Source organism: Leucoraja erinacea, chromosome 1, assembly GCF_028641065.1.
Source record: "Leucoraja erinacea ecotype New England chromosome 1, Leri_hhj_1, whole genome shotgun sequence".
Lineage (NCBI taxonomy): Eukaryota > Metazoa > Chordata > Chondrichthyes > Rajiformes > Rajidae > Leucoraja > Leucoraja erinaceus.
The window spans coordinates 48,581,437-48,596,071 of record NC_073377.1 but is presented as its reverse complement, the minus strand read 5'-3'; the positions used below and the strand labels follow the sequence as shown (position 1 = coordinate 48,596,071).

The 14,635-nt window shown below is 41.8% G+C and overlaps 1 protein-coding gene across 1 annotated transcript in view; it reads left to right on the top strand.

Annotated features, from left to right (window-relative positions):
- Window positions 1-14,089, top strand: part of cspg4ba (chondroitin sulfate proteoglycan 4ba) — a 91,966-nt gene extending 77,877 nt beyond the window's left edge. The window contains exon 10 of the mRNA XM_055634126.1: window positions 3-14,089. Within this exon, the coding sequence (XP_055490101.1) occupies window positions 3-2,035 (2,033 nt within the window). The 3' untranslated portion in view covers window positions 2,036-14,089. The remainder of the gene's footprint in view (window positions 1-2) is intronic.
- Window positions 14,090-14,635: the final 546 nt, after the last annotated feature.

The following is a 14,635-nucleotide window of genomic DNA, read 5'->3' as shown; positions in this document are numbered from 1 at the left end:
AGGCGCTACTGTTACAGAAGGTGAAAAAGTAATAATTGACAAATTCAAGTTGGATGCTTCAAACCTAATGGCCAGACTTCCGGAATCTCAGCGCTTGCTGTATGAAGTATGGTATCAAGTGACATCCTTGCCAGTGTATGGTGTGATTATTGTTGGTGAGCGTAACATTACCAAGCAGAAACCCTACTTTTCGCAGTTTATTGTGAACAAGTATGGGATAGCCTATCTGCACGATGATTCAGAAAGCCTTAAGGATAACTTTACCTTTGCTGCATGGGGAAACCTAAAGAGCAAAGTTGCATCAAGGCCCTTGAACGACAGTGAAGTGGTGGAAGAGATGTTCAATATTACCATTATTCCAGTTAATGATCAACCCCTGGAGCTGAAAAGCAAAGCTCCCAGTTTGAAGGTTATGCAGGGTTACAATGCTGCAATTACTTCTGACCATTTAAATGTTGTAGATTTAGATAACGCTCCAGAAGAAATTAAATACAGCATTATCAGTGGACCGAATAATGGCTATGTGGCAGCATCAAAGAATCTGAGTGGGTCGATCAAGCACTTTACTCAAGCTGATATAAATAGTGGTGAAATCTGGTTTGTTCAGGATGGAAGCTCATCATCTGCGGTGTTTTACTTCAGTGTCACTGATGGCAAACACCGACCACTGTACAAATTATTTAATTTTGAGGTTATACCTATAGTCATCACGCTTATAAACAACACTCAACTGGAAATTCAACAAGGACAAAGTATTTGTACTATCACCAATGAACACTTGGCTGCACAAACTAATGGGAAAGTTACGATGATACTTTATGAAATAACTAGGCCCCCACGGGCTGGACACATTTTACTTGGAAACAACAGGGTGACCTTGTTTGAACAGGACGACCTTGTAAAAGGACATTTGGTTTATCATATGACCAACCTTTCTGCATCACAGGATAGTTTTGAGTTCATGGTAAAGACTTCTGAAGGTAATGTCACTGAGCAGCTAGTTAGCATTATTGTACGGCCTCTACTGAAAATGGCAGAAGACTTTAAGATACCATCTGGAACTACTTGCTATTTTGGAACAGATGTGCTTGATGCAAGTAGATTGGCCAACCAGACTGGAAGTGTTCCCAGGTTTGAAATAAAACATTTACCTATCTATGGTAGATTTGTAAGACCAAACCACATGGTCAGAGGCCACAGAGAAGCCACAAACATTTTTACTCAGAAAGACATTGAACTAGGTCTTGTTCTGCTTGAGGTTGAAGCCAATATGACAGGAATAGACTTGTTGAATGATTCTTTTGTATTTATTTTGACTGCAAACGATGTCCAACCAGCGGAGGGTGTCTTTCTCTATAGCATTATCCCGTTTAATGGTTCCACAACACTAAACAACACATGTGAAAATCCACCACCTCTCGATTCATTTACATCAGTTGCAGCAACTTCAGGAAGTTTACGACTTGGAGCACAAACAGAGGTTCCCACTCTCAAGCCTACTACAATTATGCTACGGTGGCAAGACAAATCACACTGGGAAAATCGTAAGAGTAATGCCTCTGTCCCAGATGTGACATTGAGAGGTTATGTGCCACGGGTAACAATAGGGCCAGTCGGTGCAAAACCTGTTGCAAATCCCATTCGCAGTTCCAGGTCTCTGTATATAATTCTGGCCCTCTCTTTTCTAGCACTTTTGATCATCGTTATCTTTATTGTGATTTTGATAAAACAAAAGAAGAAACCAAACCGCAAACCTTTAACAACTAATTGTCCTAATAACGGTGGCATAAACACTACGAGCTTTCTCCCAGTAGAGAGGAGCCCAACAGTGCCGTCTGTCACCGTCACGCACCTTAATACTGGTAATAGCAGCAGTCCCTCATTGGCAGACAGACAGAACCAAACTTCCTCAACAGCCTCCAAGTCAAACGAAACCGCGACTTTACTTAATAACTGTAAACAGATTGATGCAGAAATGGTACAGCATTGTCGTACGACCAATCCAACCTTGAGGCACAATCAGTATTGGGTTTGACAAGGTAACAAACCTATTTCTAATAGTAAACATTGCAAAGCAAACTTTATTCAGTTGGAATCTCAATTTGGTGTTCATTTTTACAGAAAATGGCCAGAACGTAAAAGTGACAACATGACATCTTGAAAATTATGTTTTCCACTGAAGTTTCCAAAATATTTAAAACGACAGACGGATATAATTGTCCAGATATTAAGTCAATTTGCATGATTTATGAATTTATGCATGAAACATCTACAAAAAACACATTGTATGAATGATTAGAATTGTTTGTGCCTATTTCCTGTTGCATTTCTATCCATCAAAAAATTGGACAGGACACATGCTGTTACTATCCACGCTAATACAAGTATTACTTCACTGTCATATTTTGCTTACATGATATGTCTTCAATATGCACACCCTCCATTCATTAGTTACAGTAGAAATCAGATCAAAAGATCTTGACCTATCACTTATTTTTGGTCTGAATAAAGGAGGAGCACTTCGAGCTGAAAGTGTTGAATCTTGCATTAGGGTAAAGTGGATGGATATCTTCAGGTTATATTTGCCTCAACCAGCAGTACTAAGCTGCTGCTGTGGCTTGGGGTGCGATTGGTCTACTGCACATTGGTGGGAGGAAGACTCGCATATGGACACAATATGCCATTACACCCATGCTCCCCTTTTCTCAACACCTCTGTGGTTTGTAACAATCCCCCATCTCTATGACAGCCTGTGCCAAAAGTCTGCTTGATCGAGCAGGTCAAATTATAATGATTCTTAAAATGAGGAGTCGTAGAATCATAGCTATATAGCACAGAAAAGGGCCCTTCGACCCAACTGGTCCCTGCCAACCAATTAGGTCTGGGTGACTGGAGCTAGTTCTATTTGGTTATATATGCCTCATACACCATCCAAATGTTTTTAAAATGTCTTGTAATTGTACCTGTCATAAATTCCCTTTCCCATTCCCATACTGACCTTTCTGTCCTCCTCCACTGTCAGAGTGAGGCCAAACATAAATTGGAGGAACAGCATCTCATATTTTGCTAGGGCAGCTTGCAACCCAGCTGTATGAATATTGATTTCTTTAACTTCAAATAACCCTTGCATCCCCTCTCTCTCCATCCCTCCACACCCTAGTTGTCGTACTAGTTTTACTGTCTTCATGTTGGTTCTTCTGTCTGTATACTCGCTGTCACCTATCCCACAGTTAACAATGGCCTATTGTGTGCCTCACATTTCCTTGATTATCATTGCTTTTTGTATATCTTCCATTCATTTCTCTTAAGTACTGCCTATATCTCTTGTTCCTCTTCCCCCTGATTCGCAGTCATGAAGAAGGGTCACAACCTGAACGTCACCTTTTTTTCCTCTCCAGTGATGCTACCTGACTCGCTGAGTTACTCCAGCTTTTTGTATCTATCTCCTCTGGCTGCTCATTCCAGATATCCCCCACCCTCTGTATGGAAAAATTTGCTCCTGGGTCTATTTTAAATCTTTCCATTCTCACCTTCAATATATGCAGTCATGTTTTAGACATCCCTACCCTGGGACATCCCAGTCACCTTTTTTTACGCCCCCAAAGAGGCCATTGTAATTTAATTTTAGAGCAAAATTGCACAAGTTAAGCAATATTTTGGTGTCCTTGGATTTCTCAAAGTTTTTCCAAGTAAATATTGATTTCACGATTTTTAATGAAGGTCTAAAATCACATACCTTTCCTAAAGATTGTCTTTCTTAGTAACTTTGTTTACCAAGCAAATGACATCCTGATGCCATTTCATTGTTTAGATTTGCTTAATTGAACCACTATGTAATTCTGTGTGATCCATATGGATAAGTAGCAGAAACCTGAAGCCACGCGCAGAGCGAACCCTCGGCTCTGGAGGGAGGAGTCGAGTGTCTCGTTGTGGGAGGTGCAGGTCACGGGGCTCCCAAGGGAATATTTATGGTCAGGCAACGCCCGTGCCCTTTTGTAGGAGTAGGGAGCAGTACTGTGAGAACCATTAAAGACCGATTGATTACACAAACTTTGTGTCCCATTTCATTCCTGGCTGGACTTCTGCGAGTCCCGCCACATTGGTGACGCCGACGTCCAGAATTGTCATTCTGGAAGAGAAAATGCGCCCCGCTAACGCCTAACGCGTTGTTGCCGCCGACCAGGCCGAAGTGAACGCAGTTGCCTTGAGGTTACCAACCTTCTGGACCTTGCAGCCGCAGGTATGATTCCGGGTGGCCAAGTCCTAATTCCATATCCGCGGGGTGATGATCGTCGAAACCCGTTATCACTGCGTCATGAGTGCACTCGACCAGGAAACAGTCGGTCAGGTGATGTTGTTCCTGGACAATCTGCCAGCGGTGAATAAATATGAAGGTATTTAGGAGCTGCTGCTCCGTGCCTTCGGGCTCAGCCGCCTGGAGCGAGCAGCGCGCATACTTAACATGGGCGGTTTCAGCGACCAGAAGCCTTCGGCCCTCATGAACGAGATGCTCACGCTCATGGGCGAGCGCCGGCCCTGCCTACTTTTAGAATACAAGTTCCTCCAGCAGAAGCCGCGTGACCAGGCAGCAGGAAGTGGGCGCATAAGAAGCTGATACAAGAATGTGGTGTTTCTACCACCTGCGCTGGAGTTCAGCAGTCTGCCAATGCTGTCCGAATGTTCGTTTCCAGGAAACGATGGGGCCCGCCGCCGATAGTCACCGCGGTGGTCAGCAAGATCCATCGCATGGGATCGGCGATCGGGCATGTGTCGCGGGATCTGGCATATCCAGAGGACAAACGATTGTGTGTGGTAACACATTTCAAGTCAAGTCAAGTCAAGTCTATTTGTCACGTACACATACGAGATGTGCAGTGAAATGAAAGTGGCAATGCTCGCGGACTTTTGTGCAAAAGACAAACAACCAAACAAATTATAAACACAATCATAACACACATATTCTTTTACACACCACTACCTGAGAGTTACGGAGAACCTCAGAGGCTCAGAACAATCGGTCCTCATCAGCCTCAAAAAACCACACCACAAGGTGTCAACACAAACTATCTCCAGATGGTTAAAGGAGGTAATGGTGGTAGCGGGAGTAAACACTCATCTTCAAATCTCACTCCATCAGGGCTGCATCTACATCGGCAGCAAGAACGATGGACGTACCCCTTGATGACATCCTAGCGGCTGCAGGATGGGCGAATGAAAGAACGTTCCAACGGTTTTATAACAAACCCATAACTGGACCAGGGGTATTTGCTCATGCCATCTTAAGTTCTGTTACCTAGGTTTCCCCCAGGTTGGGTGGGGGAGCTATTAAAAAGAAAATTATTTTCTTTAAAGCATCAGTGTCTTTACAAACTACGTTATGTCTGAATGCTTTAATAATACTCTCATCCATGGTCAATCCATTCAGTGTGAGACGCCTTGATTCGTAACCGGCGTGAAATCACAGAGCTTTGAAATCTTCACGTAGTCACTCACGTGACTCCGAAGTAAAACAGTAAGATTAAACGAGAACTTACCAGTTTGAAGTTTGATCTTGATTTTATGAGGAGTTACGATGAGCGATTACGTGCCCACCGCTCCCACCCTCATACTATCAAGGTCATATAGAAGTTCTTCACAATCTTACTATTCTCAGGTCTTCTCTTTATCTGTGATTTAACACCGCTGCTTTAAAGATTGACGCGCACGCAGACGGACGGCCCTTCTTCACGTAATCGCTCATCGTAACTCCTCATAAAATCAAGATCAAACTTCAAACTGGTAAGTTCTCGTTTAATCTTATTATTATAGACCTGTTAGTTTGACCTCAGTGGTGGGCAAATTAATGGAAAGGATACTTAGAGATAATATATATAAGCATCTGGATAAACAGGGTCTGATTAGGAACAGTCAACATGGATTTGTGCCTGGAAGGTCATGTTTGACTAATCTTCTTGAATTTTATGAAGAGGTTACTAGGGAAATTAGTTAGGGTAAAGCAGTGGATGTTGTCTATATGGACTTTAGTGAGGCCTTTGACAAGATTCCTCATGGAAGGTTGGTTAAGAAGGTTCAATTGTTGGATATTAATGCAGGAGTAGCAAGATGGACTCAACAGTGGCTGAATGGGAGATGCCAGAGAGTAATGGTGGATGGCTGTTTGTCAGGTTGGAGGCCGGTGACTAGTGGGGTGCCTCAGGTATCTGTGTTGGGTCCACTGATGTTTGTCATATACATCAATGATCTGGATGATGGTGTGGTAAATTGGTTTAGTAAGTATGGCAGATGATACTAAGATAGGTGGTGTTGTGGATAATGAAGTAGATTTTCAAAGTCTACAGAGAGATTTAGGCCATTTGGAAGAGTGGGCTGAAAGATGGCAGATGGAATTTAATGCTGATAAGTGTGAGGTGCTACATCTTATCAGCATTAAGATGCTACATCTTGGCAGGACAAATCAAAATAGGACGTACATGGTAAATGGTAGTGAATTGAGGAATGCAGTTGAACAGAGGGATCTAGGAATAACTGTGCATAGTTCCCTGAAGGTAGGGAAGATTCAAACAAGAGGACATGACTTCAGAATTAAGGGACAGAAGTTTAGGGGTAACATGAGGGGGAACTTCTTTACTCAGAGAGTGGTAGCTGTGTGGAATGAGCTTCCAGTGGAAGTGGTGGAGGCAGGTTTGATTTTATCATTTAAAAATAAATTGGATAGGTATATAGACGGGAAAGGAATGGAGGGTTATGGTCTGAGTGCAGGTAGATGGGACTAGGGGAAAATAAGTGTTCGGCACGGACTAGAATGGCCGAGATGGCCTGTTTCCGTGCTGTAATTGTTATATGGTTATATAAGCCCCTTGTGTTCTCCAAGTTCTCGGATCCTTGGTCCGCCCACCAGCAGCGCCAGCTCGCGTCAATTTCGGAGTTCACCACTGACATCCGACACATTGCCGGTAAATATAACCTGGTTGCGAATGCGTTGTCCCGCCTGGTTATCACAGCCATTCTCAACGTGGTTTCCGGAACTGACTACACCGCCTTGGCTGCGGTGCTGTTGGTGGACGAGGAGATGCTGGCATATCGAACTGCGACCTCGGATTTGGTGCTCAAGGACGTGCCGTTGGTTCCCTCGGGCAGTACTGTGCTGTACGACGTGCCCACGGGGCAGCCGCGGCTTATTGTTCCGGCAGCCTAGCGCCGTCGCATTTTTGACGAAATTCATGGGATTGCCCACCCACCTATCCAGGCCACGGTGGTGATTGTGGCCGCGAGGTTTATACGGCACAGGTTGCGGAAGCAAGTCGGTCGCTGGGCCCGGGCATGCATTCCGTGCCAAACATCAAGGGTACCTCGGCACATCCGGGCACCGGTTCACGAATTTGCAGTGCCTCGCCGACGCTTCGACCACGTGCACGTGGACATCATGGGGCCGCTGCCTCCATCCCGGGTGTTCTGGACCTGCTGACGATGGTGGATCATTTTACACGGTGGCCGGAGGCCATCCCGCTCATGGACACATCTGCCCAGCCGTGCCCTCGTGGCCAATTGGATTCCCCACTTCAGGGTGCCGCTGGGCATCACTTCCGACCGGGGTGCCAGTTCATGTCCGAACTGTGGTCTGCAATGACCAATCTGCTGGGGACACAGCTCCACCATTCGACAGCATACCATCCCCAATCGAATGAGTTGGTGGAGCGGTTCCACCACTATTTAAGGACGCCTTGAAGACCCGCCTCACGGGCCCTGAATGAATGGACGAGTTGCCGTGGGTCCTGCTCGGAATTCGGACCACCCCGAAGGAGGATTTATCATCGTCCTCGGCAGAATTAGTTTATGGTGCTCCGCTCACCGTTCCCGGGGAGTTTATCCCGGTCGCTGATGGGTCCCGGGAGCCGCCGTCATCTTTGTTGTGTGCTTGCGGCAGAGGGTCAACGCCTTGTCTCCCATCCCGCGTCTCGTCATGGGGTGGCTCCATTCCATGTGCCACCAATGCTCGCGGACAGTCCTTGCGTCTTTCTGCGCCACGACGCCCACAGGTCGTCCTTGCAGCGCCTTTATGAGGGTCCCTTTCAGGTGCTGCGGCACTGGCAAACGACGTTTGTTTTATATCGAAGTCTTGTGATGAGACTACGTGAAGAACCCACCAGCCCGCATGCACCTCAATACGTCGACGCATGGCGCGAGATTCAGATGGGGAATGGACGTCAGGATTCCCCAGCGATACAGCTTTAAAAGCCGGAAGATAAGCACACGGAGAATGGTCGACGTTGGTTTAAGTCCCAAGAATGGAGAAACCTAAAACCAAAGGCAAACGTGCAGCTGAATAGTCAGCAGCAGATAACCGCGGCGACGGGAGAGGTCGGTGGCCGTCGGTATCTATCTCGGAAACGCTGGCAGGCACAGCCTGCACAGCAACCTCCGCTTCAGCTCCAAAAGGGAGCAGTTTGGTAACCCCGAGTTTGGGGAAGGCCAGGCCAAATCGGCAAAAAATGTCCAAAAGGACAATTCTGGGCAGGAAGGTACCAACTCAACGTCCATTGAGGATATCATCTGCCGGCTCTCAAAATTAGAAAAACCTGATTGAGAGGCTGGTGGAAGGGAATGTGCTCCGTACACAGTTCCAGTCAGATGCATGCGGCAGCAGTACCTGGTTCAGGGTTACATTATAATATCTCCCGCTCAGAGGAGGGAAGTGTTGAGGATTATTACATGGTTGACTCTGACTGTGGGGAAATCGACAAGGAACTCGAATCCCCTGAACAAGTGGATGATAAAGAAACATAGAAAATAGGTGCAGGAGTAGGCCATTTGGCCTTTCGAGCCTGCACCGCCATTCAATAAGATCATGGCTGATCATCCAACTCAGTATCCTGTACCTGCCATCTCTCCATACCCCCTTTTGCTTTTGGCACTTATTTCAGCGCAAAGAGCTCAATCTTTGCACAAACACTGTCTGGATAACTCTGTTGTATCTGACAAGAAAGTGTTATTTTCGTGATCACATTCTCGCAACGCCAGGATGGTCAGATGAACGCACGTTTCGGAAGTTTTATAATAAACCGATTAACAGAACTGGGCAATTTGCAGATAGAATTCTGGTTTGTGTTAATTAAGACATTTGTCTAACCCGATGTAATGGGATTTTGGTTTGTTAAGGGCGATATACATGTATGTATAATTAGCATCATGTTTGAATGGCCTATGTTTTTCTTTCAACCATTTATGGTTTATCTGTGTAATGTGTTCACATACAGATTGGTTTACTGCATGAAACTACAGAGCTTCGAAGGCTTCACGTAGTCTCATCACGAGACTTTGATATAAAATAGAAAGATTAAACGAGAACTTACTATTTGAAGTTTGATCTTTAGTTTATGAGAAGTCGGAGTGAGAGACTACGTGCCCTCCACTCCCAACCCTGAATCTCATAAAGATCATTCGGTAAGTGAAGGGTTATTAATCTTTCTATAGTTTAATTTGGTGCAAGTGGTCTGTGGTTTCATACAATTGCTTCGAAGTTTGACGCGCATGCGGGCTGGCGGGTCGTCATGTGATGGCACCTGGTGGTGAACCAGGCACAGAGCGAACCCTCGGCTTTGGAGGAAGGAGTCGAGTGTCTTGGTGTGGGTGGTGCAGGTCACGGGGCTTCCCTGGGAATATATAAGGTCGGGCAACGCCTGTGCCCTTTTATAGGAATAGGGACCAGTACTGTGAGAACCATTAAAGGCCGATTGATTACACAAACTTTGTGTCCCGTTTCATTCCTGGCTGGACTTCTGCGAGTCCCGCCACACAGGTTATAATTCCATCACCTAAATATTCACCACTTTATATTTTATGTGGAGGGTTATGAATAAGGTAAATAAAAAGTGAGAGACAGACATGAACACACATAGAACCTCCTAAACGTTTTATCACTTCTTCAGTACAGAGTATCAGAGTAAGATTCAGTCGAACGCACAGCAAAAGACCCTCTGGCCTAATTCAGTAAAATGGAATAACTTCACCATTATAAAAAAAAATGCTTTTCACTTTCAAGTGACAGTGTACTTGAAGCAACTAAAATCAATTGTTTTCCATTAAACATGGTTGAATATGTTGGGAAGAAACAGTTTACTTTTAGTTACACAATAAGAATAAGTTTGCGTTTTAAGTAATAGATATGAAATTCCTGAGAAACTTTAATTGTAAGTTAAACACCTGCATGAAGTAACAAAATAGTGTTTTTTTTTTTAACTAAATTTTTGCTAGAATTAGTAAAAGCAGATCTTCCTACAAATGAGTAATGGATTTTTTAAAAAACTTTTAACACAATCACCAACCTTTCAATGCACAATTGTGTTAAAGTGATTAAAGGACTGCTAAGAGATTAACTTTTATCCTGTGGCTAAATTTCCAGTTTTCTCACTGTAATTTTGTTATAAACTTTGCGAGTAGCCACATTTATTAAAGCGAATGCAATTCTATACTCCAGTTTTCCTCACCAGACATGAGGAATAGATTTTTACAGTGTCATAATATGGAAAATAAAATTCACTTTGTACCCTGCAGTAAGTTGGTGCCCATTTTACCAGCATCTGGAATCAATTAGTCAGCATTTTACACATGGTATAATTATGACTCAATGGAAAAAAAGGTAAAATATGTTCATATATAGTTTAAAACCCCTGGTGACCACCTGACCTTTTGGAGATTTTTTTTCTAATCACACTACCCCTTTGGGACTACCTCAACCCTTCACCAAGTAAAGGCATACAAATTACCCAAAATGATTTAATGTATGTCAAGTAACCTCTAGTTCACATTGGCAAAGAAAATTGATTGTCATTTCATTTGTTTTCCAATTTAATGAATGGATTAGTTTCTTGCATTGTCGGGAGTGGTTTATGTGATTTGTCCGAAGATGTGACATTTTTTATTGTCTATTACTTTGATAAAGTGCCAGTGACATTTCCTCTTGAACCGCTAGAGTCTTTCAAATGAGAATACATCTATGGTGATCTTAGATATGAAATGAAAGGATCATGAAACAATAGCATTGAGAAATAAGGGCATACTTCAAATTTAGAACTATGTATAATGAGACAGGAACATGGAGTTGATGATGGTCTCCCAATCCTGGTATTTGTGATGGTCTCAGAGGTGAAAGGCAGGGGTTTGGGAACTGTTATCTCCTGGCAAGCCCATGGTTAGCACAATGGTGTCATAGATTTACTCTTTTTGTTTTAAAAATACATTTGAGCTATATTTGTAGAATTATTTTATTAATTGCAGGTGGTAAACATGTGCCATCTTAGCCGCTGTAGATATACTCGATATTGAAGAGTTAGGGTGCTGTAACTCGCAGCGTGTGTAAAACAGTGCCCAGCAGGCTGTGCGTTGAAAACTGAGCACAGCGGGCCGCGAGGAGCAGAGCCATTGTGACATCATCAGCTTGTTAACTTTAAAAAAGATTTCAGATTTGTGAACAATTTTAATAAATAACTCACAAAATAATTAATCGAATTTTCAGATAAGGCAATTTTTGACATAGGTAAATATGTATCAGAATATTTTTGACATGAGGTAAATATCTATCGGAATATGTAAACATTTCACCATTAGCACGTCGTGTTTTCGAGGAGATGTGAATCACAGACAAACGGCACACAAATAAATAAACACACACACACACACACACACACACACACACACACACACACACACACATCCAAGAACAGAATTTTAATAGTTAGAAGATAAAATACATATTTAGCAATTTTACTTTTAAATATGTATGAAAAGCAGGTAAGCTATTTCTTGCTTAAGCATCAGTTACTTTAAAACAAGTGGAGTGTAATCGTGATTTAATCAGGAATATTGGCACGTCTCCAAGTTGGTACATTTAGTGGCTATGTAACATTTGATATAGATAGATATTTGAAGTTGGATCAAGCCTTTGCAATATATTGAGACTGCAATACATCTCCATCTAATCATTAATTCATCTGAAAAAAACAAAACCTCTTAAAACTGCAGTCATCTTTCTTGATGCAAGATACAACACCGACCACTGGAATGTTTTCCATTTGATATCCATTGAATTTGTTTTACCTCAATACCAGAGTAAATCAAATGCTGCCTTGATGTCAAGAGAAATGTGTTGTAACTCAGAGCAGGAATGCTACCACTGAGGAAAACACTCAGCCCATGATGTAAATGTATTGTGTGAACGAATGCTCACTGATCATGTTGCCCAGCTACATATGATGACAGCTTTAGATCTTGGTTCACTCATCCACTGATATCTGCTTCAAATTTGAGAACACCTGCAGCTCAAATAAGGGATATGATCAGTGAAGACCTCAAAATTTGCCTTTAGTTCCTTCAAAGCACACTGTGAAACAGACCAGTGGGGGTGGTTCTTTGCAATGCGAACACGTTCACCCTGCACATGCACTTGAACAGATCATTATTAGGATCTCGGGTGAGGAATTGCCACCAGATTTCTGCCTGTTCCTTTTTGCTTTCTTTCTTTTCAGTTCTGCCCACTTCCTGAGCACAACGAGACTCAGGAACTTCTGCTATCAGGCTTCTGAACAGTTCTTCCATAAACTAGGGAACTGTTCGATTCACCTCTCATCCATTAAAGACATTGGACTTTACATATGGAACTGATGCGCTACGATGCTGAGAACTATATTCTAAATTGTATTTTCTCCTTATGTCTATTTATTTTACCTGTGTATGAAATGATTGTATCTATGTAAACATAGAAACATATAAAATAGGTGCAAGGGTAGCCCATTTAGCTCTTTGAGCCATGATCAATATGATCACGTCTGATCATCCAAAACCAGTTCCCCGTTCCTGCATTCTCCCCATATCCATTGATTCTGTTAGGTTTATCTGATCTATTTGGATAACATGCAAATCAAAGCTTTTCACTGTACCTTGGTACATGGGACAACAATAAAACGATACCTAAACACTTTAGCCATGGCAAAGCTTTATGCAAGTTGAATTATCTTTCAAGGTTTTTGCAGTCAAGGATTTCTTAAATTAATTCCACCTTTTCATTTAATTCTTCAAAAACATTTAAATTTTATCTTTTTGCAATTTTGTTCCCTGTAATGAAAATCCTACACAATTTACTAATATTGGACCAAGAACTGCTAAGGTGTAATAAAGTGCACGTCACTTGTCATTTTTTTTTTTGTTCTAACCTTCCAAGAGTAAATGTGCCTGAAATTGCATTGGAAGTTTCATTTTTTTTTTTGCAGTAAAGTCCAGAGGCTGATGCCTCAACCACTATTTCTGATTGCTTTAAATTTACTCCAGAAAATTGAGAGATCTTTATTTTGATGGGGAGAGTTTTGGTTCTGCTGCGCACCAGCCCAAAAGTGATACATTTTGAAGTACTGTGTTATTACTATGCATTCTCCAATTCACTAATTAAAATGCTGCAAAATGGATAATTATAAAAGATAAAATTGCAATCAGGGATCAGGCTTTAATAGCAGCAGGATACAGCTTTTGAAATAAATGAAAACTAGATTTGTTTATCTTCTGATAGAAGCATTAAATCTATTGTGATTCCTAACTGTAAATAATACAAAAGATAGTATATTTTTAAATGATCCTAACATTTTTATTTATCTCTGAAACTCTTACTTAATTATATGAATCCTTACACTAACGAGTGATATTTTATCCGTTCATTTCATGCATTCAACAATATGCGTCAAATAAGCTATTTGAATTGATATTTAAGTGTATTTGGTTTTGTACAAAATGACGTGTATATTTTAAGCAATATAAACATATTGGCTGGTAATTAATTATAAGAATGTGATAACTTTATAAATTATTATGCGCAATATTCTTTTGTTTTAACGGCCAATCTGGCCTTGAATAAAGATCATAATTTTCTTATTTTATGCTGTATCTACCACGCATTCATTAACAATATCAAGATTATTTTCTGGTTAAAATGTTTTCTACTATTCAACTTAAAAATATAAGTATATAATGTATAAAAATATAATGGTCTTGCCATTTCTTTTTCAGAATGAAAACTGTTTGTTTTCAAATAAAGGAATTGCATACATCAGTTCAGTGAGTCTTATTATTAAAGTAATTTGACATCATATACTATATATAAATGATTCATTTCCCCCATGCCAGCTGTCAGCGAGATCTTTGTTCCATTCTCACTATTGCTGTTTTAGGTTTGCTGCTTGAATTGGCACAGATTAGAATGCAGTTTGCTGTCAGAGCAGATCTCTGTCAGCTGTGCAGGAAATGATGTCTGTGCTGAGAGACCAGTTCTTGCAGTTTCTTTGTTCATTTTGTGCTTGGGCTTTGTGCAGTATCATTGAGCACAGCTCAGCCAAGGTACATCAAAGCAAACTGAACAGCATAAGAGAATTGCCAAAAGAAATAGATGATAGAAGAGTGATGATTCCAGTCAAATTGATCATTAAACTCTCCTAACCTTGGTCATAAGAAAGTTAATCCACACAACAATATAAACACAGCACCACAATACTTCAGCCAACCACACTCCTTCACATTTATAACAATTTCCAGATTTGTCTTTTCCCCTCTGATTAAAACTGAAGCTCTTTTGACATTCCTAAACAAAGACGACGGA